Source organism: Sturnira hondurensis, unplaced genomic scaffold, assembly GCF_014824575.4.
Source record: "Sturnira hondurensis isolate 20B ecotype Veracruz unplaced genomic scaffold, ASM1482457v3 Scaffold0008640, whole genome shotgun sequence".
NCBI classification, from domain to species: domain Eukaryota; kingdom Metazoa; phylum Chordata; class Mammalia; order Chiroptera; family Phyllostomidae; genus Sturnira; species Sturnira hondurensis.
In genome coordinates this window covers 6,515,563-6,540,344 of record NW_028081271.1, presented here as the reverse complement: position 1 = coordinate 6,540,344, position 24,782 = coordinate 6,515,563, and the positions used below count along the sequence as shown (strand labels likewise).

General features: G+C 42.5%; 1 protein-coding gene across 2 annotated transcripts; it reads right to left on the bottom strand.

Moving 5' to 3' along the window:
- On the bottom strand, positions 1 to 22,638 carry KLKB1 (kallikrein B1). Of its 2 annotated transcripts, none has more exons than XM_037055222.1 (15): positions 22,543 to 22,638; positions 21,876 to 21,934; positions 17,837 to 17,993; positions 16,435 to 16,541; positions 13,980 to 14,139; positions 13,428 to 13,537; positions 8,919 to 9,078; positions 8,012 to 8,121; positions 7,690 to 7,852; positions 7,479 to 7,591; positions 7,157 to 7,325; positions 3,701 to 3,876; positions 2,669 to 2,764; positions 939 to 1,078; positions 1 to 447 (listed from the first exon to the last, which is right to left on the bottom strand). In XM_037055222.1, the coding sequence occupies exons 2-15, from the start codon at positions 21,931 to 21,933 to the stop codon at positions 256 to 258; spliced, it is 1,911 nt and encodes a 636-aa protein (XP_036911117.1). In that variant the 5' UTR covers position 21,934; positions 22,543 to 22,638; the 3' UTR covers positions 1 to 255. The 2 variants fall into 2 exon arrangements, with proteins under 2 accessions (XP_036911117.1, XP_036911116.1); XM_037055221.1 differs by having other exon boundaries at positions 21,876 to 21,944; positions 22,537 to 22,615.
- Between the last annotated feature and the right edge of the window lie 2,144 nt (positions 22,639 to 24,782).

Genomic DNA, 24,782 nt, shown 5'->3' with positions numbered 1-24,782 from the left:
TTCCACTCTTTTGCAATTTTATTTCACAACACGCAATCATGATGTTTAGTTAGCATCTCCTGTTATCAGTGCTGTTGTCAGAGGTGGAGAGCGTGCCTCTGTGTGACACCACCCTGAGTGACTTTGTGGGCATGGTCCCTTTTCCTGTTCATGAAAAGGACGCAGGACAAATGTCACTGTTCGTGTTTCTGCAGAAAAGCACCCCAAGAGTCAGGATGTGAACTGTGGGCTCTGCCCCACGTCTGTGAAGCCTCCTCACGCCAGCAACTTCATCGAAGACTGTCCGTTGCCTTCCCGTGTTTTCTCTGAAATCCAGTCCACGTACTCAGCCACTTTGGTGTAGACACCTGGTTGTTCTTTGCGGGCACAGCCTTCACCCCAGCTGGTGACGCCCACCAAATGCCACATTTTGTTGCGCTGACAAACCAAGGGACCACCTGAATCACCCTGGGTCACAGTGGGTAGAAAAATAAAATGATAGAAGGTTATGACAGACATGCCTTGAAAATCCTGTAGTCACACCACACACTCCACACACAGGCATTTTCTTAGAGCTCTGCAGGGGTCTCTGATGCCTCATTCGCTGTCGAATGTGGTGAAAATTATTTAAGTCAGTAAAGTATTGTCCCACAAAGAAGTTTGGACACTGTCTTTCCACTGTCAAATAAGGCTACTAGTCTTACATTTTGGTACAACCGTTATATGTACAACTGTCCTCCCTTAAATATGGTGTGTCCCTGCATAGATTGGGACATGTTTTCATATACGTATATCTATTTTATATACATTCAATTTTTACAGGTTACATATAAAATGATCAGATTGGTTGGCTCAGCTTTTAAAAAACAACTATGATGAAATACGCTACTGGAAAATACATCTTGAAATGAATTTTCTCAAGTAAACTATTGCATTTTTTACACGACCAAATGCATTACCTTACAAGCGTCTATGCCCCCTTCTTTATAGCCTGCACAGATCATCTGTTTGGTTATCTTATAATCTCTGTATCTTTTCTGGCATTCTTCTTTTGTTACCAAAGGAACTTTTGCCTTTTGTAGGATGTTTTGGATTTCACCTGTGAAATAACCAATATATAACTTCAGAAAGAAGAAATACAACCCATACGAAAATAGGACGGAAGTCTTAAAGCAAATCAGAATGATGAACTTTGCATTAAGCCCACTCCTGTGGGTGTGAGTAGCAACGGTGAGTAGGGAGAGTTAGCAGAGAAGGGGGCTCTGCAGTGGCCTTGGATGCTGGGTCAGGATGACCTCAGAGCCCGAGTCTGACCAGAGACTTGGCTTCCAGGGTCTCTGCTGTTCTCTCAGCTCAATGGGAAGTTCTCAGAAAGCCTTTCTTATAGCCAGCAATCCAAAAGACTGAAATGTTTATCTTATAGTTTTGTTTTATATATTAAAAATTGTAATTTTGAAATATTTGGTTATTTGAAAAAATAAACCAACTCTCTGGCAATAGAAGAGTATTTTGTTCTTCAAGTAAATGCGAGTAAACCTGAAGAACAGTTTATTTACAAATGAATTCTACCAGTAACCAGTTAAGGTTACTTTAAAATCTTCCTGTCTCTATTAGTTAAAAAAATATTAGAACAATGTGAACCAGTTGAATAAAGGACTGAATCAGAAAAGAATGATAAAGCTTGGCAAGCTATATCTTTTTGTAGAAAAATGATGCAAATACTATATGTTATTGAATCTATCAGGAACACAATTTTGGAAAGGAAGAATGATTGGTTTCCTGGGAATTTCAAAGGCACTTAAAATGCCCCAAGTATCCATAAGTAGGGGTTCTTAACTTAGGATCCATAGAAAGAATTCACATTGTCTGTAAATTTGGGTAGAAAAAAATATATCCTTATTTTTACCAACCTCCAACTGAACTCTAATACTCCCTTCAATTATGAATGCAGGCAACAGTCTCGGGAATATTAACCATAACTGTGCCTTTCCCTTCAGTATAAATCGCAGGTATGTTCCTATCACCTATAGTCATGGCAGGTAACTGAAATGGTCATTTGTGCGCATCACAATTTCAAACTTACGGTAGTTATTAGAACAATGTGCTATTGAACATATTAATAAAGAAGCCCAGGCTTTATTACATCATAGCTTTTGAAATGGATTTTTCGATAACTGTCTTATAATTTCATTGGTTGCTTTCGCAACCCTATATATTTTTTTAAGCATTTAAAAACATCATTCAAGAAGTAGTTCATAGGCTTTATCAGACTGCAGGAGCAATGCACCAATACATACATACATACATACATAAATAAATAAAAGCTGCCATTCAGAGATGGTGTGCCTGCTTATATTCCTGGTCACTCATAGCCAGGGGAAGCCGTGCCATTGGGAAGTGGGAACACTGCTGATACCATGAACGACGTGGGCTAGAGTGGGCTTGTCATCCCTCTGTGGGACCGATCCTTCACGTGACGTCAAACAAGTGATCGTTTTTATGAGGTCAGGTGCCCATAGTTTACCTTATTATTCTTCCAGGCCCAGGCAAAAACACCCACTCAAGGGCCATTGACCAAGTATTTGAGAATCAATAGATTCGAAAGATGGTGAGTTGGGACGTAACGTTGGACAGCATGCCGACTGCACGGGTGCACGCCACGTGCCCTAACGTCTGAGACCTCCTGTACCTCTTTCCCTGGTGAAGCCCCAGCCAGTTATCCAGCAGTTAGAGTCAACGATGTTTGTGTCATCTTTGGGAGGGAGGCATATCGGTTTCTGGAATTCTGAAAGGCGATTTTTAAATCAGCGTCTGGTTAAAGCTTTAGATACTGATTTATAAAACACACACTTTTCTTCTCCCATATCCTCTCACTACTGAGTACCACCAAGAAGAATAATGTTTTCACCTCCTGCTTGATTTCTAAGGTCAGAGATTCAAGGAAATTTCTCCCCTTGGAGTCATTTCCACACGACATTTTTTGTGTTAAATTGTTTGGACTGAATTAAAAACCTTATCATCAGAGGCGTGTAGAAGTTCCCTCTCAAACTGTGTATGATACTTTCAATGGCAATCCAGTGTCTAACGCTGTTTCAGGCACCATTTTAAGTGTTCTAACTTATTAACTGACTTAGTTATTTTAACAACCCAATGAGTCACTAGCGTGCCCACTTCACCAATGTGCAGATTTGCGGCGCTAAGAACTAAAAGCACCTTGCCCAAGGTCACAGAACTGTTAGTGGATGCAGTGGGCATCTAGCAGCTGTAGGACATGTACCTCAAAAGCAGTACCTCCGACCACCTCATGCCTGTCTCCCCGGAGCTACCCTCTGCCCAAAGTCCACCTGGAAGTGAGTATCCGGTCCTGCTCACCCTCATCCAACCTCAATGTGCCCAAGCCCAAAGCACAGGTAGCCTGTGCTCCACTCGTTGCAGGAAGCCACGCTTCCCAGTGCCAAGGACACTTCTGTGTCTATCAGTTCAGCAGCCTATAGGCAGTTGTATTCCCGCCTGAAAGAACTAATGGATATTTCTCAGCCCTGCTAGAGGAGGTGTTTAGGTCAAGTCCAAAGTCTTACCGTCCCTGGCAATCCTCACCTTCCCCCCAGCTCTACCAACCAGAAGATAAAGACAATCTCTGCCGATCCCGCCCTCCCCTTCAAGTGCCCGTGGAGACCTAAGCCAGTGCTGGGCTGCACAGTGCCTTCCATATGCCACGTACCGGTAAAGTTCAAAGGAGCCTCGAGCTTTATTAAAGCAATATCGTGAGTGTTTTCTGAGACACTATAATTTTCGTGAGTAATAATCTCTTTTATCTGCGAGAAAGGGGTTTCTTTGGTTATCGCTGACAAATTTAAAAGGCCACCATAAATGCGCCACGTGTCCGAATAGGGGATCCTGGGAAAGAAAAATAAATATCTGCTTGAGACCGGGCTGGTCCTTTGTCTTCTGCTTCACCATCTACAACAACGACAATGACAAACAAACAAACAAAAACTCGGGAAGAGAATGCCACACGCGACCCGGTTTTACTGGCCTGATCCCTCTTCCTGGGAATTTATCATCACCCACAACAGCCGATTTGGGTCGATCTGTGAAGATTTAGTTAATGACATTGGAAAAACACATTGATGGGGTGATTTCACATTTGTTGTGAGTAAAAATGTAAAAATGTCGCTGTCCCATTCTGGGAGAAACTGGTCAGAAGAGGTTCTAGCAGTTCATCATGGGAAAATCCTTCTCAGCTCACAGATCCTGAAAGGGACTGCTCCTGAGATTCAGAAGTGTCCGGAAGTCAGGGGGAGGGACTTGATTTTACACAAGCCCCCTCTGACAGGGCAGGGCAGGGGGAGGGACTTGAGTGCCACTCACAATCCTTCTATGTTTTGGGAAGTATGAAAATATTTTTAAATGAACTCTTTAAACATGATAAGATCCAAAGTAAACCTAAAATTATTATTTAAAGCAGTCCTATTATAATTACATTAGCCAAGATTAAAATGAAGGAGAGAATCCTAGAAGCAGCAAGAGATAAAGAGACAGTAACCTACAAAGGAGTTCCCATCAGACTGTCAGCGGATTTCTCAAAAGAGACCTTGCAGGCAAGAAGGGGCTGGAAAGAAGTATTCCAAGTCATGAAATGCAAAGACCTACACCCAAGATTGCTCTATCCAGCAAAGTGTTCATTTAGAATGGAAGGGCAGATAAAGTGCTTCTCAGATAAGGTCAAGTTCAAGGAGTTCATCATCACCAAGCCCTTATTATATGAAATGGTAAAGGGACTTATCTAAGAAAAAGAAGATAAAAAACATGTACAGTAAAGTGGCAGCAAACTCACAATTATTAACAACCACACCTAAAACAAAACCAAAAGCAAACTAAGCAAACAACTAGAACAGGAACAGAACCACAGAAATAAGATCATATGGAGAGTTAGCAACAGGGCAATTGGAGGAGGAGAAAGGGGGAAAAGATACAGAGAATAAGTAGCATAGATGGTAGGTAAAAAACAGGAGGAGGGCAAGAATAGTAAGGGAAATGTAGAAGCTAAAGAACTTATGACACATGGACATGAACTAAAGGGAGGGAATGTGGGTGAGAGGGGGTGTGCAGGGTGGAGGGGAATGAAGGGGGGAAATGGGTCAACTGTAATGGCATAATCAATAAAATATATTTTTTACAAAAAGACAGACTTCTTATAGGAAGATCTGTTGTTTCTCACCTAACAAAATGCCTTGAAGGAAATAATCATACGTATTTTTTTCAAACCAGTAAACACAAATTGTACATTGAAAAAAAAGCGGTCCTGTGTAAAGACATGGAAAGTGTTTAGTGAGGGGGGCAAGACATGCAGGAAACCCCAGCTCTGTGTCTTACAGACACAATGCTGAGCCCTCGGGACTAAATTTCTTAATGGAAACAGGTGTGGCCACCATGAAAAACAGTGTGGAGGTCCCTCAAAAAGTTAAAAATAAAACCATATGACCCAGCAATTCCTCTTCCAGGTACACATCCGAAGGAAACAGGGTCACCATCCTGAAGAGATAACTGCACCCAACACTCACTGCAGCGCTGCCTACAACAGTCAAGATGTGGGGAACACCCAGGGGCCCATCGACAGAGGAGTTGTTGTAGGAAATGTGGCTGTACAACAAAATAGTGTACAGCCACACAAAGAAGGAGATCCTGCTATTTGCAACAACAAGAATGAAACTTGAGGGCATCACCCTAAGTGAAACAATCACACAGAGAAAAATACTGAATGCTCTCACATACTTGAACTCAGAGAAGCAGAGAGCAGATGGGTGGTCGCCTCAGGGGAAAGGTGGGGGTGGAGTCAGTGGAGGGTTACGAACTTCCAGTTATAGGATGAATACATTCGGGGGGGAGGCAAGGTGCCTCGGGTGATTCTACCGTACTTACTGATTAAGGATACTGTATTGTGTACTTGCTAAGACAGTAAATCTTAAAAGTTCTCACCATACACACACACACACATACACACAAAACATTGTAGCTATGTGAGATGATGGATGTATTAAGTGACCTCCTCATGGTCATCTTTTTGCAACACTTACGTATATCATATCACTATGCTGTACACCTTACATTTATACAATGTTATATATCAACCATATCTCAATAAAGCTGGGGGAAAAGGGGGAAAATTCTCCATCCCAAATTGGGATTTATTTAGTGAGAAGGGGGACAACTATTTCCTGGCACAGGATCTTCCTTCCAGGCCAACAGCCTCCCCCTGAGCAAGGTCATGGGTGCAGAGCCAACCTAGGGACTCACACTGCTGTGGGCAGTTGGGGCCAAGGCCTGCCCTGTTCAGCTTGGCCCTTGGCAGTGGTACCTACCCTGCACGCTGTTCACAGCACCTTTTAGACAGGGAAAGGGGGAATTCCATGGAAACAAAAATACGTTTTGAAAGTGATCACATGTCTTTCATTCTGCCATGAGTATCTCTTCTGTTCATTCATTCATCTGCTCTTTCCATTTGTACGTGTATTTAATCACAGTTTATATTTTTTGAGTCACCTTGTGTCTCAGGCATAGTTCGAAGCAGCTTTAATCCTCCAATAATCTTATGTCACTTAATCCTCCAATAAGCTTATGAATTAGACACTGTTGTCATTCATATTTTACAGATGGAAAATAAAAACAAGAGAGATTTGCCAATTGCCCAATGTCAGCCCTGCCTCTGATGTGAGGCGGAGCTGGGACTCAAGCCTTATCCCAACTACAAAGTCTGAGCTTTTAAAACTTGAAAACCCTGTTGTGTATGTTATTTGCCTGATAGAGTAGAAATATTATATTAGGTCATACATTCTGAAACCTATAGGGTAATAAACTATTGCATTTTTTGTTTTCTTATTTACTACTAATATTACTTAATATATTTGTGAAGCCATGGGCCTGAAAACGCAGGCTTCGAAGAAGCAGTTGGGAGATTTTTTAGTTATTCTGTGAAGCACACTTTTGCAAACACACCCCACGATGGTCTGATGGGTCACACTGGTGACATGTGAACACCACCTCTGCTTCCAAAGGTTTTGTATCAAATAAGAATAAACTTCCTTGGCGAAACCGACACGACGATTGAGAACTCAGTGCAGATTCTTCAACATGAACAGCAAGATAGGACACTGGACAAAATGCAGCTCAAACTTACCCGTGGAAACAATGGGCAGCAGTGAGAACCCACCGGTCCCCAATGATGGAGCCTCCACACACGTGCTTCGGGGAGTTCAGTTGCACTTGAAGGCTGACCTGCCAGGGCCACTCTCCCCAAGAAGAATTGGTTCCTCCAACGACGCGCATGGCTGTTTTTGTGGTACAGCCTAAAAGCAGAGCGGTTGAAGGTAGTGGCTGGAATTACAGGTAAAGCAGCCAAGAAAGGCGAGACCCATAATTCCTTCGCATGAGATGACGCGAGCTACGAAAACCACGCAGATGTCCCTTTATGATTCTTTGAAAAGGTGAGGTTGACTCACCGGTGCCGCTTCCATGTCTACACAGTCTCAGAGAATAGCCGGATCTTCCTCTCGTCCCGTACGTAATCCGAGTTGGGGAACCGTCCTCAGAGAATCGCAGCGAGCACTTGCACCTGCGTGAAATGATCGGGACAAAGATGAAACCTTCACACATGGGCAGGCTTCGTGAAACCGTCTGCCCGCTGTCTTTGAAAGATAAATTTTCACTGACTTGTCTCCTCGACAGTCTTCTGGGAGTAAAGAGTATGTGAAAAACTGACAGCGGACCATCTCTGTGCAGGTCTCTTGGCAATCACTCTCTCCTTTCACGAAGGTCACGTTCAATTCTTCCCCCCCAAAATCAACTCCTGCGTATGTCTTTGAATGGCAGGGCTCTGTGGCAATTGGAAACCCAGGGAGACATAAAATGAAAACAGCAATAAGTCACATTCACACGAGTCTCTGGTACACTGAGGATTGTTTCATCACCATTACTTGTTAGAAGAGCATAACATCGGCCACATTTTGTGTATATCATGATTGAATTACATTACCAGGCAAAGGTTTTTTGCAGGTTAAAAGGCTGTATCCAGACACAGTGTTTTCCTGAGGAGTCAGGGAGCTCGGGGTCCCGCTTTTGGAAGTCTTAAGTAAACAAACATTTCTATTTTTAAAAAAAAGCAAAAGAAAGAACACAGCATTAAAGGCAAAATAAGACGCACTTAAAAAGAATACCCTTGCAAATGTTCTTCTTCTAAGAAATTCTCTTCAAAGCAATTCAGACTGCAGGACTCTGATAAATTACAGCGATTAAGTGCAAATCAGGCCATGTCTACTTCTAAAGGAAACTGATAAGCACAGATAACATAAAATAGGAGAATGGTGAGGTTCCACCTTCTGATTGGAAAAAAAGGAGAAAGAGAAAAGAACAAATTCATTGTCGGCAGTTTATGCTGCTGACAATGTTGTGTAACAAGATAACTTTCTCTTAGCTCCATGGGATGCGTGTGTGTGTGTGTGTGTGTGTGTGTGTGTGTGTAAATGGTGGGTTATCTGAGGATAAGCAGGTCAAACCAGAACCTTAATCAGAATAAACAGGGCTCTGGTTTCTGAAACAGAGGAGTTAGAACCAAGGAGCTTAAATGACATGCTGCTGGCAAGTGACTTTTACTTCACGCTGATCTAAGACATTAAGATCCGCAAGAAAGGGATCTAGCCCTTCTTTTTCCTGGGCAGCTGTTTCCTCCATTCCATGGTACGTTTACGTACAAGAAGGTAGGAAGAGACATCTGCTAAGCTCTTAAGTAAGCTGCACCTGGTAGAAAAGTCCGGTCCCTACTTAAATGGTGGGCATCAAGCATTTAGAGGGAAGTCATCAAATCTGTAAAAAAAACAACCTTAAACTATAAAGTTAAAGGGGCGACAGGACAGCAGCAAAGGCTGCTTCACGTTCTGACTCACCTCTGTGCGTCGGTGGGCCAGGCGTTTGTATGGAATGTGAAGAAGAGGCAGCTCGGGTAATAGGTGCAAATTGTTCGACACACGAAAGCATCTGGGGCCGTTACTCGGGCCACATCTTTGCCCGAAAACGTGAGATGTTGGAACATGTTCATGTCGCAACCTGTGAACTCACAGAGGGAAGGTGTTGCTCGGTAAATGACTCATTGCTAAATGTCCACGTCCTTGGTCATCGTAACTATGGAAATGACGACTCTTCATAGCACTAAACATCCTCAGTGAAAAGACGTCAACATTTCCCCAACCTTGTTTGCCATTTGGAAGGAGGAAACATTTGTGCATTCTCACAAAAGGCAGATTGCTGGGCCAGAGAAATGAAAAAGTTCATGCTCTGGTCCTGGCCCCATCCTCACCCGTGCAAAATGCTTAGGTTACGCAGCGTGGACTTACATTTTCTTTACGTTACCTTGTCCCTGAATTTCCAGCCTTAGGAACATGAAGTTTTGCGCTATATTTTCCTGAATATTAGGAAAAAATTTTAATACAAAATATTTAGGAAAATATCAGGTAGCTAACAAGAATGACGTGTGCCCATTGAAATTAGAACAGAAGAAAGCCTACCTTTATTATTCTTATTTAGTCTTATTTTACTTACACTTTTGTGTACATATTATGGTATTCATAATAACACACTGTGTTAATAACACATAAGTTCCATTAAAATTATAGAAGCTTGGATTTCCGAACAAGATGGAGGCTGGAGTAGACACACTGTGCCTCCTCACACAACTGAAAAAAGACAACAACAAATTTAAAAACAAAAAGAACCAGAACTTCCAGAAAATCAAACTGTATGGAAATCAGACAGCCAAGGAGTTGAAGAAGAAATATTCATACAGACCAGTAGGAGGGGCGGAGATGGGCAGCCAGGCAGAGAGGACTCGCGACAAGGTGGCTGCCGAAGGACCAGGCGGTCTCACATTTGCTTGCATTTTAGATAAACTGAGAGGAAAAACTGGGGTAGACAGTTTTTCAAAGGTAGACAGACCTAGCAACCCAGGGTTCCAGGGCAGGGAAGTAAAGCCTCCAAACCTCTGACTGAAAACACCTGTGGGGGTTGAGATAGCAGGAAAAACTACCTGCCTCACAGGAGAGTTTGCTGGAGAGACCTTCAGGGTCCTGGAACGTAAACAAACCCACCCATCAGGGAATCAGCACCAGAAGGGCCCAGTTTGTTCGTGGGTAGCAAAGAAGTGACTGAAAGCCAGTGGAGAGTCAGGCAAGCAGCATTGTTCCCTCTCGGACCCCTCCCCCACATACAGCACCACAATGTAGTGATGTGGGTTGCCCCACCCTGGCGAACCCCCAAGGCTCCACCCCGTACTATATAACAGATGCATTGAGACAAAAAAAATGGCCCAAATGTAAAAACAGATCAAAGCTCCAGAAAAAATACAACTAGGTGATGAAGAGATAGCCAACTTATCAGATGCACAGTTCAAAACACTGGTAATCAGGATGCTCACAGAATTGGTTGAGTATGGTCACAAAATAGAGGAAAGAGTGAAGGCTATGAAAAGTGAAATAAAGGAAAGTGTACAGGGAACCAACAGTGACAGGAAGAAAACTGATACTCAAATTAACAGTTAGGAGCAGAAGGAAGAAATAAACATTCCACCAGAGCAGAATAAAGAAACAAGAATTCAAAAAAATGAGGACAAACTTAGAAACCAAAGGGACAACTTTAAATGTTCAAACATCTGAATCATAGGGGTGCCAGAAGGAGAAGAGGGTGAACAAGAAATTGAAGACTTATTTGAAAACATAATGAAGAAGAGCTTCCCTAATGTGGCAAAGGAAATAGACTTCCAGAAAGTCCAGGAAGTTCAGAGAGTCCCAAAGAAGTTGGACCCAAGGAAGCACACACTGAAGCACATCATCATTACATTAGCCAAGATTAAAGACAAGGAGAGACTCTTAAAAGCAGCAAGAGAAAAGGAGACAGTCACCTACAAAGGAGTTCCCACAAGACTATCAACTGATTTCTCAAAAGAAACCTTACAGGCAAGAAGGGGCTGGAAAGAAGTGTTCCAAGTCATGAAAGGCAAGGACATACATCCAAGATTACTCTATCCAGCCAAGCTGGATACTCTATCATTTAGAATGGAAGGGCAGATAAAGTGTTTCCCAGATAAGGTCAAGTTAAAGGAGTTCATCATCACCAAGCCCCTATTATATGAAATGTTAAAGGGCCTTATCTAAGGAAAGGAAGATCAAAATCTATGAACAATAAAATGACAATAAACTCACAACTATCAATCACTGAACGTAAAAAAAAAAAACTAAGCAAACAACTAGAACAGGAACAGAATCACAGAAATGGAGGTCACATAGAGGATTAGCAACCGAAGAGGGGGAGAAAGGGAGAAAAGATACAGGGAATAAGAAGCATAATTGGTAGGTACAAAATACACAGGGGGAGGTTAAGAAGAGTATAGAAAAATAGAAAAAGGAGAAGCCAGAGAACTTATGTGTGGGAACCAAGGACATGAACTAAGTGGGTAGGGATGCTGGTGGGAGGGGCTGTGCAGGGCAGAGGGGAATAAAGGGGGGGAAATGGGACAACTGTAACAGCATAATCAATAAAATATATTTAAAAGAAAAAATAAAATAAATAAATAAAATCTTAAAAAATAAAATAATAGAAGCTTAATAATGAACGCAATTATGGGAAAGACAAAAAGAACTTAAATGAGCATAGTTAGATTAAGAGAGCCCCCCCCCACATACCATAATATCCACACAGGTGCAGGCTGGGAAATTAGGGCTCAACTATTTCAAATCTTTCTTTTTTAAATAAAAACATATTATGTGTCATCTCTGTCAATTTCTAACAGTACCCTCTCAAAGACGTCCCTGACAAGTTGTTCAGCTCTTGCTGAGATGTCCAGACCAATAAGGAGCCAGACTACCTGATGGCAAGGCCCGTTTCTCCTGGACCACTCTCAGTGTTAGACACTTGTCGTGTTTTTTCACGGCAGTCTCTACCTAGATCTACCTCACAGAACCACTCAGATTGGTCCAATGCCTCTCCCAATGCCGGGACTCTGGCAAACAAAAACACTGGGACAGTCATCCTGACTCTTGTTCTGGTTAAACATCTTTAGCTTCCTCATTTACCCATTTTTTGTTTTCCTTTGTGTCTAGATACCTTACCATCCTGGTTACGTTCCTTTGAAGTGCTTCATGCACAGTGCGCACCACAGAACTGAGTGCAACTGTCCAGTCACGCTCCGCATCGGGAGTGAGCGCTGTTGGACAGAGGTCTTCCTCTGGGATGAGGAGAACGCCCTGGAACTGCATGGTGGTCACCCTTGCGCAATTTTCTGAATACACTGAAAACAGCTGGATTGCAACTCTTAAACCAGTAAGAACAGATAGTATACTTGATCTCAGCCAAAAGGCCGAGCAGTGATGAATTGTCTATCTTAAAAGGGTTAAATCATGTTATGTAAATTATACGACAAATTCTAAAAACTCTGAAAAATGTATACTACATTAAAATATCACACTTGAAGAAGCAGAAAAAAGCTATGAATATTAAAAATTAAGTCATCAGTACCTTTTGGACCACTACATCTGGTACCCATCAGGGAGGGGGTGTGCGGGGGGAGAGAAGAAACAAGAACAGCGAGGCACTGTAGCTTGCTTCCCAGTCTTCCGGGCAGGGGGCCTAACTCAGCACCCACCCACTACCAGGCCTGGCACAGAGCTGGCACTCGATACTTTGGAGACTCGGCTATCAGTGATTTGGTTTCAAGAGCAACTAATGAGTAACACCCTGATGTGCTAAATAGAGTGTTATGGCAATTTTCTGGATGATTCCACCGCAATTAGGTCTATGTCTGAAATGACAGTGTTTCATTAGGTATTGTGCTGGAGTCATTTGACTAGATACTGGACATCACCAAGAAATGGCCCTGTAGTTTTCTCTACATATCATGGCACCAGTTCCCCAGGCTGCTGTGACGACCATCAACTCAGCAGTTTGGAACGACACAGGTCTAGCCTCTCACAAGTTCTGGAGATGAGAAGCCTGAGGCGGGTCTTCCTGAGCTAGCGTCAGGATGTTGTCAGGGCTCCATTCCTTTGGGAAGCTCCAGAGGAGGACCCGCTTCCTCGCCTTTTCCTTCTCGAAGCCACCTGCATCCCTTGGCTCCTGGACCCTCCTCCACATCCAAGCCAGTGGTACCACAGCTTCCAATCTCCCTCGGACCGATTCTTTTGCCTCCCTCTTTCTCTTTTAAGGACCCTCGTCACTCGCTAGGTGTATATGCATAATCCAGACTAATCTCTAACGTCAAAGTTCTTAACTTAGTCACATCTACAAAGCTCCCTTTGCCATGTCGGGCGACATAATCACAGGCTGCAGAGAACAGAATGTGGACACGCTGGAGCAGCTCTTGTTCTTCCCACCACAGTCATGGAGTGAAGCGATAGCCATGGAATTACCAATTTCGGAGAGTGCACAGGCCTTCAGGGAGAATCCAGACACCACGTTTTTCAGCGCCTTTATACGGGTCGGGGTTCCCGTGGAAGTGTGCTTTAACAGGCAGTTGTTCCTGAAGGTCGAGAAAAAAGGTTACTTTGCTTCCTAAAATGCAAAGTGCACATGGCCGTGCACTTCATGGGCTGTGAAAAATAAACAAAGCACTCTGCACAATGACTTTGACAATGAGTGGACTAGGGGTTTGCATGTTAAATGCATGAAATAGACACCTTCATCTTCTGCAGAGGAAGGCTAAAGGTAAGAATGGGATGGAAGACCTTATTCTGTAGGACTTTATTCTACTGAAGCCTCATTCCACAAAGCACAGCTGTCTGGTAACCAAATGGAAAGTGCTCTCTCGAGGGAAAATAACACTGAAATTAAATAAATAAGGAGAATGTGTTGGTTTAAAAGCCCTGTTTAGTTTTCAGTTGGAATAAAAAAAAGATTAAGAAGAATGCAATTAAATCATAAAACCACTACAGTAAAGAACAAACACGAGGAATTTTACCCACCGGTACTTTGCATTGCCAAATGCCTGAGTGCTGTAGGTGAAGAACTTGCAGTGAATGCTATTGGTGCACCTTCTTTGGCATTCTTCAACACTTTCAACCTTAGACACATTAAAATTGTCTCCTCTCATGTCAAGTCCTTCATAGACGTCTCTGTGGCAAGCTGCACACACAAAATGCAGTGTCAATTCAGTTTCCCTTTTAGAAACAGGTGGTCAGTTGGGGCAGTGTAGTTTTGAAGGAGGACATCCTGTTTTGGCAACTGCTCTACTAATTCGGAGATTTAGAATTTCTTACTACATTGCTCCGTGAGCAAGGTCTGCTTGAAATGAACACATTGCAATATTTCGCAGTACTAGCACGGAAAACGGGTTACTTGGCTTCCAAAACCGCAAGGTGTGTGCAGCTATGCGGGGAATACTTTACAGTGAAATGGTCAGTGAGTAGAGGAAGGTACAGAGAGGCCCTGATGCCGTGGGCTGGGGGTTCACCCCGGTAAATAAGCTGACACCCTTCGAGCTCTTGCATGAGTGAAGGAACGCCTCACCTCTTGGTTTATCTCCCCATTTTCCCATCCTCCTGTCTGACTGCAAACTGCATCTGCTGGCCCTGTCATTGACGCCTGTGTGGGGCATCTTTGTCACAACAGGCGCAGAGTCCTTGTGCATGCAAGGTGAAACCATTCCCGTTCTCGCTTTAAAGTCTTCTTAAATTCCACTTCACCCTTCCAACTGAAATTTATCTAATATAAAAAGGATAGATCATTCTTTTTACAAACAATGGCCCAAATTGATGAATTAGGTTCTTTATTTTTATATTAAAGATTCAAATTTGTTCATGAGACTCCCGGTTAGGGAAACCAGGAGTATGAACCATAGTTTATTGTATGTAATTTTCTACTCCTAATATGGTTGAAGTCATAAAACTAGAATTAAAAAGAAGTCTTAAAACTAGATTTAATGGTGAGGATGATAGAAAATATGTACAGTATTAAAAAAAACAATTTACTGAGGTGGGCAGGGGAGTGGGTTGTTCACTGTGCTTCATTTGCTGATTATAGAAATGTAATCTCTGTTTCTGCTGTGCATGAGAAAACAAGAAGGCTGAGAGGTGGGATGCTTACAAACCAAAACTTTTTAATGATTAATTGAAAGCCTCTAAATATTTATGCTAAAATTGGTCTTGAGTCTAGAAACTTTATTTACCTGGCAGCATTTTCCCCTTTAATTCCCTTTAAGTTATTTGGGGAGAGTTAGAAGGGAACATCAAATCAGGTTCTGTGAGTAGGCTAATTTTGGGGGGAAAACAATGGAGAATTGAAAGGGCATAATATTATTTTTCTTCAAATTGTACTATGATACCATAACTGAAAAGAATGTTTAATTGCATAATTGATACTAAATTATATTAAGATATAAATTTGATCTTATAAAGTAGGAAATGTGTGCTTCCTCAAGTAAACTACGTATTGGCTAAGTGAGACCACCATATTTCTAATAACCAAGGACTGCTTACTTTATGAACTGAGGGCACAAAAGTGTGTGGTGTTGAGGGGGCGGTGTTAACGGGGGAAGAAAGAATGGAAAATGTGGAAACCTCTAAAACTTGAACCTACAAGGTTAACTGCAGATAGGAAACCAAAAATAGCAATGGTGTATAGTCACAGTGTGATTATTTTCAGGTTCTGCCAACCTATCAGTTAAGAGAAACCTCTTAGGACTTTTTGTTTTCAGATCAGCCATGGTAGATCGGTAGTTCGTTTGCCCTCAATTTATGAGGATAGGGTTGGAAAATGTTTCCTGAGACATCACCCGCAATAAGCACCAGAAGTACAGTTTTCTGGGCTCCTGGTCCTCACTTTTCTTCTAGGCCGTGTTGTTTCCAGTGGTGTTTACGGGACCCAGTCCTTCAGTGTGGTCGTTTATCAAGTTTCTTGGCCTCAAACCACTGGCATGTGGGGATGGAGAATTTTTGCTGGGGGGCTTTCCCTGGGCCTTGTGCAGTGCTCAGAGCATCTCTACCCTCTATTCACTGAGTACCAGTAGCACCATCGCCCAGCTGTAACAGTGGAAAACATCCCCAAATAGTGTCAAAGACCCCCTGGAGAAAGGACCAAATCACCCCTGGTTGAGAACCAGGAGAAACCACTGGGGTGAAATGGGGAGAAAGTCCCTCTGGGTTATGTTTAAGATTCTTATCTGGGATCAAGGGAAGGCCACTATTTGGGTGTCTGTTCTATTTCTCACCTCCTACCCCATAGTGCGAACCTCATAAATAATAGGGGCTCGAAGCACGTGTTGACAAGACCGTAGGATAACTCCGAAGTACTGTCCCCCTCTATCTGCCTCGGAGGGCTCCCGGCCAAACATCCATGGCAATACAGAGTTTGAGCAGAAGCTCTTCTAAGGTTGACTCATCCATCACTCATTCAAACTGAGCTGAGAAATTCACACCTTACCACTTATTAGATGACCGCATTGCTTTAATGAAGGTCCAGAAATTGCCCCTCTCCGTGACACCCTCGGCAGGGTTCCTGTAACACTGTCTTTCAAGAAGCAACCGAACCTGTTTTTAAAAGGAGCTTCACTTAGGAAATAGACTAATAAACACACATTGAGGAAATGTCTAGAATTTTGGGACACTCATAAATATAACTGAAATTAAGGAAAACAGGACACCTTCCCCGGCACCTGCTGGAAAGAACGTTTCCAGAGGCAATGGCGTGATATCTAACAGTCTTTGTAATACCTAACACTGGCATTGTTTTTCTGTACATTCATGATTTTAAGCACAGACAGTCAATCATGTTAAAGATTTTCTCTCTGTTCCCAAATTTGGGGAGAATTATGTTTCTACTTGGTGATTATTTCTGTACATACTTTCATTGACATCAGACATTAAATCAGTCAGGAGAGATGGATCTGTGTTCATCTTGCTTATTACCTCCTTCTGTCCACACCTTCTTTGTCTTTCATGTCAACTCGGATGGTGATTTCATTATTCAGAAGGGTTCTGGAACCCGACTCAACTTCTTATTTAAAATGTTAACACCTGTCATACGCAGTCTGGGTTTTCTGTAGAAGTTTGGCATGTACCATAAGGCATGATTGCCTAATTCCTAGCTTTTAAATTCAAATACAGTAAAGATTTGAAAAAAGAATGATAAATGTGGAAATGGGAATGCTGAAGAGACATTCATTCTGGATACTGATCAAAACAAAAGAATATTATAATGGAACTACAGCTCAGTTTGGGTAACTTCATGAAGTAATAAGACTTTTAATTATGAACTACTTTTCCAGTGCTCTTACTTTTCCACATTACCAGTTAATAATATACATTCACCCCCATCTGTACACACTCTAGATGATCAAACTTTCACTACGAGCACCACTCAGACCTGCCCACTCCAAAGGCCACAAGCTCTGGATCTTATTCAATTACATTTGCAACAAAATGCTTGCTTCCTCATCCATTTTCTTGGAATTGTGCTATCCACGAATGTGATCACAAGTCCGTGTGCAGGTGAAATATTCACCTCTTATTAAACCCTTTCTTGAATCAGTCACTTAATCCAATAATTCACAGGCATTTTCCTTGTAAGCCTTTGATAGAAAATGACTAGCTTCTGCTACTTGAAGTGAATGCAGCAGTTACTTAAAATGCAGATTTCTAGGTCCAAGAGACTTTGGTTCGGTAGGTCTGGGCTGAAGACATTGTTTATGTAAGAACCACTCTGGATGACTGCTTGGACCCCATTTCAGAAACACAGCCCTGTGACAGGCTAAATAAGTTTGTACACAACTGACTCCATCTTGAAAAGTGATGGGCTTCCCCAATAATGAAATATCACTATTTACCTTTTGTCACTGGTTGAACTCTGCAGAAGAAAGCTGAACAGCAAACACCTTGGGTGAAATGTGCACACTGCCTGGCAGTGCTTGGCACTGGGGCTGTACACGGCAGTGACATCCCCACCTTTGAAGAAGACATCCTTATAGAGTTGAGTTAGGCATCCTGTGGTGTAATCATTGGGGGAAAAAACATTAATTTGGAATGGATACAAATAATAGTCATCGAAATGTATTTGTGTTCTGATCCTACTTCCTCGATGTAATACCTAAAGATCTTTGCTACATGACTTTAATTATAGAAGCAGGGTATAACATATTTGAATAATGTAGGATATGAAAGTCATTTTATGGGTACTTCTGTATAAAAACACTTGGTCAATTTTTATTAAACCATTCCAATAATTTGCACATAAACTGTCCTCAAGAAAACTAAAGCCTAGCTTGGCTTCTCCCTGTTGCCTAATGTGCTATGAAAATATCCATACCTGAAAAATAATAACGTATGGTCTCCTTTTCAAAAACCGTTTTGTAACAAACATCCTCCCTAGATTCTCACGATCGCTCTGTAAAGGAGCTAGAGATGGGTTTTATCATGGGCATCTGACTTTTTTTTTTTAAGAAAGCAGGTAACTAACTGAGTTTCAAGGCAGGACGGATTTATCTGAGATCCACAGGGCTAATGAATGCCTTGGGACATAAATGCAGCTCTTCCGCCTTTCAAACTTGTTTCCTTTTATTGTCCAGAGTTAAATGTTCCTCATCTCATTGTAATTCAAGCAAATGAACAGTTCCTGGGTATTTATTACTTTAAGAATGAGCGCAGGGAAGGCAGTATTTTCTCCGTTTCTATCAGCTCATTTTTTTAGGTAGTTTAAGCAAAGGTGTGCATACGCTGAGTTTAAAATACCTTTTGAGCTGTTTGCTGTTTGGAATTGTTCCCAGTTCTAAATGACCCTGCATCTCACAGATGGAGAGTATTATTACCTTTACAATTTTGCTCTCTCATATATGAAAGTGATACCTTGAACAGGTGAGTTGAGGGACTACCTTGAAAGACCCCCTGCAAAGTCTGCTTCATAGGCTTTTCCAAGTCAGGTAGAACATCTTCCTTAGTTAGCCAACTGCCCATGACCATAGGACATCCCCACAACTGCCTTGTCCATTGCTTAGGCCACAGTCACACCTCATTGTAACCACATCTATTTTTGAATCGCCTTTCAGGGAATGGGCAGCTTAGACACATATACTTCGTTAAACACTGAAGTTTAAAATTTTGTCTGCACTATCCAACCCCTCTGGGGATCTGGCCCTGAGCTTTGTTATAAAAACTGAACCTGACCCCTGGCTAGTGTAGCTCAGTGGATTGAGCATGGGCCTGCGAACCACACGATCGCAGTTCAATTCCCAGTCAGGGCACATGCCTGGGTTGCAGGCCAGTTCCCAGCAGGGGATGCATGAGAGGCAACCATACACTGATATTTCTCTCCTTCTCTCCTTCCCTTCCCCTCTAAAAAAGATAAATAAATAAAATCTAAAAAAAAACCCTGAACCCAATGAAGTGGCTTCTCTTCCTCTCAGAGGTGTGGTTGAGATGGTTTACTCTTGGGGAAGGTTCGTGTTTAGAAAGAGCAGAGATCTCTTCAGGCAGGAGCTGCTGGGAATACACGTGGCCAAGTGCACAGGACTAGCATTTATACGAGCACAAAACACTGAGAATGCCAGCTGCCGAGCAGCCTGTTGTTTTCAGACAACTGGTACTTCTGGCTGACTCTTCATTATTAGATGCCCTCTTCCCCACCCCAGTGCACAGAAAGGGTACAAACAATGGCCAGTGCTAGCCTGGGAGGCCCCATTCTGCACCTGAGCCTTTGTCAGCTGCCAGGTGACTCAGTCGGTGAAAGGGGACAACTAGATATTAACTTTGAAGAGGGCCAGAAAGAAAGTTCTAGTAAGTGTTCTTGTTTATCCTCTTAAGTTGGGACTGATGATGACGACGATTATGATGACAACAATATGATGATGAAAGGCTCATTTGTATTGTATTTTGGACCATGTGAAAAATTATTCCACAAGTTCTCTCATAACATAAAATATTATATCACAGTAAAGCCCTGTGTCTATAGGCTTTGGGCAGATTATTTTGGTCTTGTTAAGTGATCTAAGTTACCTCTGTTGAGGTACTGATTTCGGCTGCAAATGATAAGAAGAAAACTTAGTTCAAAGCGACTGGAGTCCACATGAAATGTATTGGCTCAGACACAAAAGAGCCCATGGTGGGTCTGACCTCAGGCAGTGCTGGCTATGGTGCTCAGCCGATCTCATCTAGACGTGATTCGTCTCCACACATTCGCCCCATGCTGGGGTTGCCTTTGCTCCGTGGGGCACCAAGATTGGTGCCAGAAGCCCGGCCCCCCGTGTTCTCCCACAGTTCAAGTCCAGTTTGAAAAAATATGGATCAGAGTCTTATTTCTAGAAGTGTACGCAACAGTCTTGTCCCCAGGCTGTGTGCCCTTACTGGCTCAAGCCTGCCTGGGTCACAGTCATAACCACACACACCCAAACTGCTAAGAGGCAGCCGTTCCTGGAAATACATCAGGATACGGCTTCCAGAAAGGGGGAGCTCTGTCAGGACACAAACCACTGATGACTGTTCAAGTCCCTAAGTGGGAAAAATGATCACTCGCATTTGCTGGTGGAAAATGTCAACTTAGGAGTAACCTGGAAGACAATTTCATAATGTATATTATAAAACCTTCCAAGAGACCCGCATAAAAATACCAACACCTGGTATTTTTATTTCCAAATCTATTTTACTGAAATAATTGAGCATGTGTGTGAAAATCTGCATACAAAAATACTACGGATCGGGAAGAATACGAAGTCCCAAATAATATGATATATATTTATTCACTTGAAAAGATAGCTATAATTAGGAAACATAAGTGATAAAAAAGTTATCTATAATTAATGATATCTTTGTTAAACGCATAAGTTGTCGTGCATAGAAAAATTTCTGAAAGATTAAACAAAAGGCTTTTAAAAATGGCCATCGCTGGATTATGGGGCTATAGACAAGATGTAGTTTCTCATCTTTCTGCTTACTTGCTCCTCTAATTTTCCTGGCGTGATTTTACATATACATACAATTTTTTGCCAAAAACACGAAATTTAAGTGGCCATGGTCCATAGCATCTCTGGCTTCTAATCCTCAACATTCGCTGGATTAGTCTGGGGTGACAATTATGGCTCAGAGGAGCAATGCGAGGTTCGGGGACAGATGGAGAGGTGTTGTGGTTTAGAAAATAAAAGCTTCTTTTTGAAGGAATTTTATCTCCTTATAAACATAACCCTTACCCAGCAGCTGTTCCTCTTAGCCTCACAGCTGAGAGGTAAGTAAGCTCCACTTACGGTGTGGTCATCCTAAGTCAGCAAAGACTCCACACCTGCCCCTAACGGCAGCACACAGAAAATGCCCTGCTACCACAGTGGAGGGAAAACAGCATCCAGAATTGTCCCAATTCTCTGAAAACGTACCGGAATGACTAGAGAGAGACATAAGCTCAAAATTGCTGGTGTTAAAACCAGAAGTACTCAAATGGATGGCTTACTAAACTACATCTAAGCCAGGTGCTTACAATTTTGAAATGGTTCCCTGGTTGCCTAAGAGAGTCTAAGCATGTACTGTGTACCCCCACAAACTTTAAAATGGCTTGCACTCTTGAAGGTAGAGCTGGTTTTAAAAGAAAAATGTTGACAGAGGGCTGATTGTTTGTTTTAAGTTCGCTTTGTAGAGAGTCCTTCCAAAACAGGAGTTTCTATGAACACATACCCATGAACACATACCCAGGGACATTCTCACTCCTGGGCTCCTTTTCCTCAGGGGTCTCAGGCAAAGGTGAGCATTAAAAGGGTATGTCCTGATTTATCAGGGCCTGACTCCTTCCCCAAAGCTCCATGTGCAAGAGTTTTCCCCAGGGGTGCTATGTTTTTCTGAACTACTGTTTCATACACCCTTAACTTTATACTTTACAGATAATCCACTCACCACCAGAAACCGTAGCAAACAAGCAGATGAAATAAGCCGCTTGCCTGAATGAAATCATCCTAAAAGAGAAAGTAACACATGCATGACTCCACTGTTCCTAGACTCGTTCAAGGTGAATCTTGACTTAAGGGGACATGGATTTTCTTTCAAATGTCTGGACTGGGAATCGAAGTCCGCAATGAAAAGAACACGGGTTTTCTGTACATTTTGTGCCCAGAGATTTGGCACAAGGTGCAAATTGAGACCTCTAGCCTACTAATTGTGCTTATTGTTCATTTGCCAGCTATGTTGTTGGCAAGTATGGAAAGGAAATTGGTGGAGGGGAATTAAACAGTTACAAAATCTCTTGATTTGAGCAGAAAGAAAATTATTGTAAATAATGGCAATAATATCACTCCAGGTTCCCTAACTAAAGCCCTTAATGTATTCAAGCCCATTTTTAAATTTTTAAATCAGTTCATACTCTTTTGATTTTAAAACATCTTACATTTAAATATTTCCACGTAAAAAAGCACCACTATTTTGGATACTCTCTAAATACACAGGAAATTAAAAGAAACTAGTAGCTTCTTCGTGCCGTAGAAACCATGCTTAATTAGACAAGAAAAAAAACAAAACAAACCAACCACTGTCTTTGGAAGCAATTGGAAGAAGAGAAATTCTCTACCTGAAAGCACAGTTGCGTCTGTGTTTCTGGGCTGGGGGTTTCCCGTCACTCACAAACGGATGTGGTTCAAGTGCACCCTTCACGGCATGGCAGGCAGAGTTTGCTTGGCTTCGATGTTGACTTTGGCTTTCTGCCGGTGGTTCCAACCATCTGTCCTGTCAACATACTCTATGACAGTGCCATTCCTGGGTTCAGCTATTGGCTATATTAACCATTTCACGCTGGGCCTAGGGGTGCCCCCAGGCCTCTCTTTCTAAAAATGTTCATAATGTTTCTCCATTACTGGGGGTCATGAAGCTGAAAGCTCCTCTAACAGGACTCGGTTCATTAGAATGGCCTAGAGGCACCATTGAGTAAAGGTGGGCGGGTCTAGGCATGTGATCCTGGCGGCATCTTACGGCAAATGGTGCCTTCCTCTGTCCTGGGCAGAGCATCGAATACAGTACCACTGCAATTTAAGTACTGAAGGGAGTTGGTGAATGTTTAGGTCCTGCGTCCACCTCATTCAGAGAAGACGATGTAGCAGGGTTGACAGGCCACAGTTCCCAGGCCAAATCTGGCCCAGCACTTATCTTTGCAGATAAAGTCTTATTGCAGCACAGCAACGCCCACACGGTATTATGGGCACTGGCTTCCGCCCTCTAGCTAAGTGGTCGTGACAGAGACACTGTGGCCCACACAAGCTGAGATCTGCTATCCAGTCCTCTTCAGGTGAACAGGTGAGAAACCCAGGCTAGCACACCTGGCTCAGAGTTCAGACTTCTTTGTCAGGACACCTTGACTGCAAAGAGGCGTACTGGTTTTCCCAGGAGGCTGTTTCTGCTCAGGGAGTTATTTTACCTTGTTTTAGTTTTTAAGAAAATGTCTCTCTATCCACTGAAATATACCTCCTGCATCTTCCATTCTTTGGCCCTAGATTTACCTACTAGATCCATACACACACACACACAGAACTATTCTTCTTTTTGTGCTTTTAAAAATATTTAAAGACCATTTTAAAAAAGGCCTGGCTGGTGTAGCTCAGTGGATTGAGCACGGGCCTGCAAACCACACAATCGCAGTTCGATTCCCAGTCAGGGCACATGCCTGGGTTGCAGGCCAGTTCCCAGCAGGGGACTCACGAGAGGCAACCATACAATGATATTTCTCTCCTTCTCTCCTTCCCTTTCCCTCTAAAGATAAATAAATAATAAAATTTAAAAAAAATATTTAAAGACCAAAACCACTTGCCCACTAACTCTCCTTTGTTTTCTAACTACGCTTCAAAATCACATTACATCGTTTGGGCTAGAAACTTAGATTTCCAGAGAGCTGATGCTTAGGTAAATGTTTAATGCATATTGCTGCAATGCAGAGCTGTGTTTATTAAAAATGTAGCACAACGTTGTCAATAAAGTAATTTCTGGCTGTCGTGAATGAGCATATTTGAAATATACCAGCTGCGATGCTTTTTAGATTCAGGGTGTCTTTCGAACCACCTGCCAGTTCTTTTCACTGTGGTTTACAGTTACCAACTCCTGTCTTTCCCAGTGAGTCAACTTATGTTTCATGAGAATAAAGGCTGTTCTAAAAATCATAGCTTTATATGGTAATCATGTCGTTAAAGGAAACACTGTCCTCGCATTCAGGCATGATTGTCTTATTTGAAACATGGTGGTGGAGGGGGCTCTGCAAGTACCCCGGACAACCAGAAAGATGAACAAGTGGGCCCCGGAGCAAATTAAGCCTGAAACACCGGTGAAAGGGGGGGTAGAAAAAAAGACAAAACTGAAACTGGCTTATTTTGGGCACATCATAAGAGGGAAGAGTTGTTTGGAAGAGACAATAATGCTGGGAAAACCAGCAGGCAGCAGGAGAAGGGGGAGACCAACTGTGAGATGGGGTGACTCCATCAGCGACACTGCAGGCATGAGTCTCCGGGAGCTGAGCGGGGCGGCTGAGGACGTGGTATTGTGCACATCACTCACTCATAGGGTTGCCAGGAGTGGGGCCAGACTAATGCACACATGCACACATACTGCATATTTAGGTGATGCAAAGAAACACATTTGACCTTCTAGATACAGCCCATGGTAAAAACTGATCTTTTTGAAATCAGAATCTCCTTATTTGTGAGACAGGTGAGTAGTTGGTCCAGAAACTGACATTCCACAGTTGTCTGAGCATCAGTTCAATCACTCAGCACCTGGTGAGGTTTCTAGACCAGAAATCCCTGGTACCCAGTAGATGATTGTGGGTTT

Excerpts from the sequence above, each read along its gene's own strand:
- KLKB1 (XM_037055222.1), bottom strand. The coding sequence starts at position 21,933 with ATGATTTCATTCAGGCAAGCGGCTTATTTCATCTGCTTGTTTGCTACG. Across the intron at positions 13,538-13,979 it reads TTTGGCAATGCAAAGTACCG|GAACAACTGCCTGTTAAAGC; the intron begins GTGGGTAAAATT and ends CTCGACCTTCAG. Across the intron at positions 7,592-7,689 it reads GAAGACTGTCGAGGAGACAA|GTGCAAGTGCTCGCTGCGAT; the intron begins GTCAGTGAAAAT and ends CATTTCACGCAG.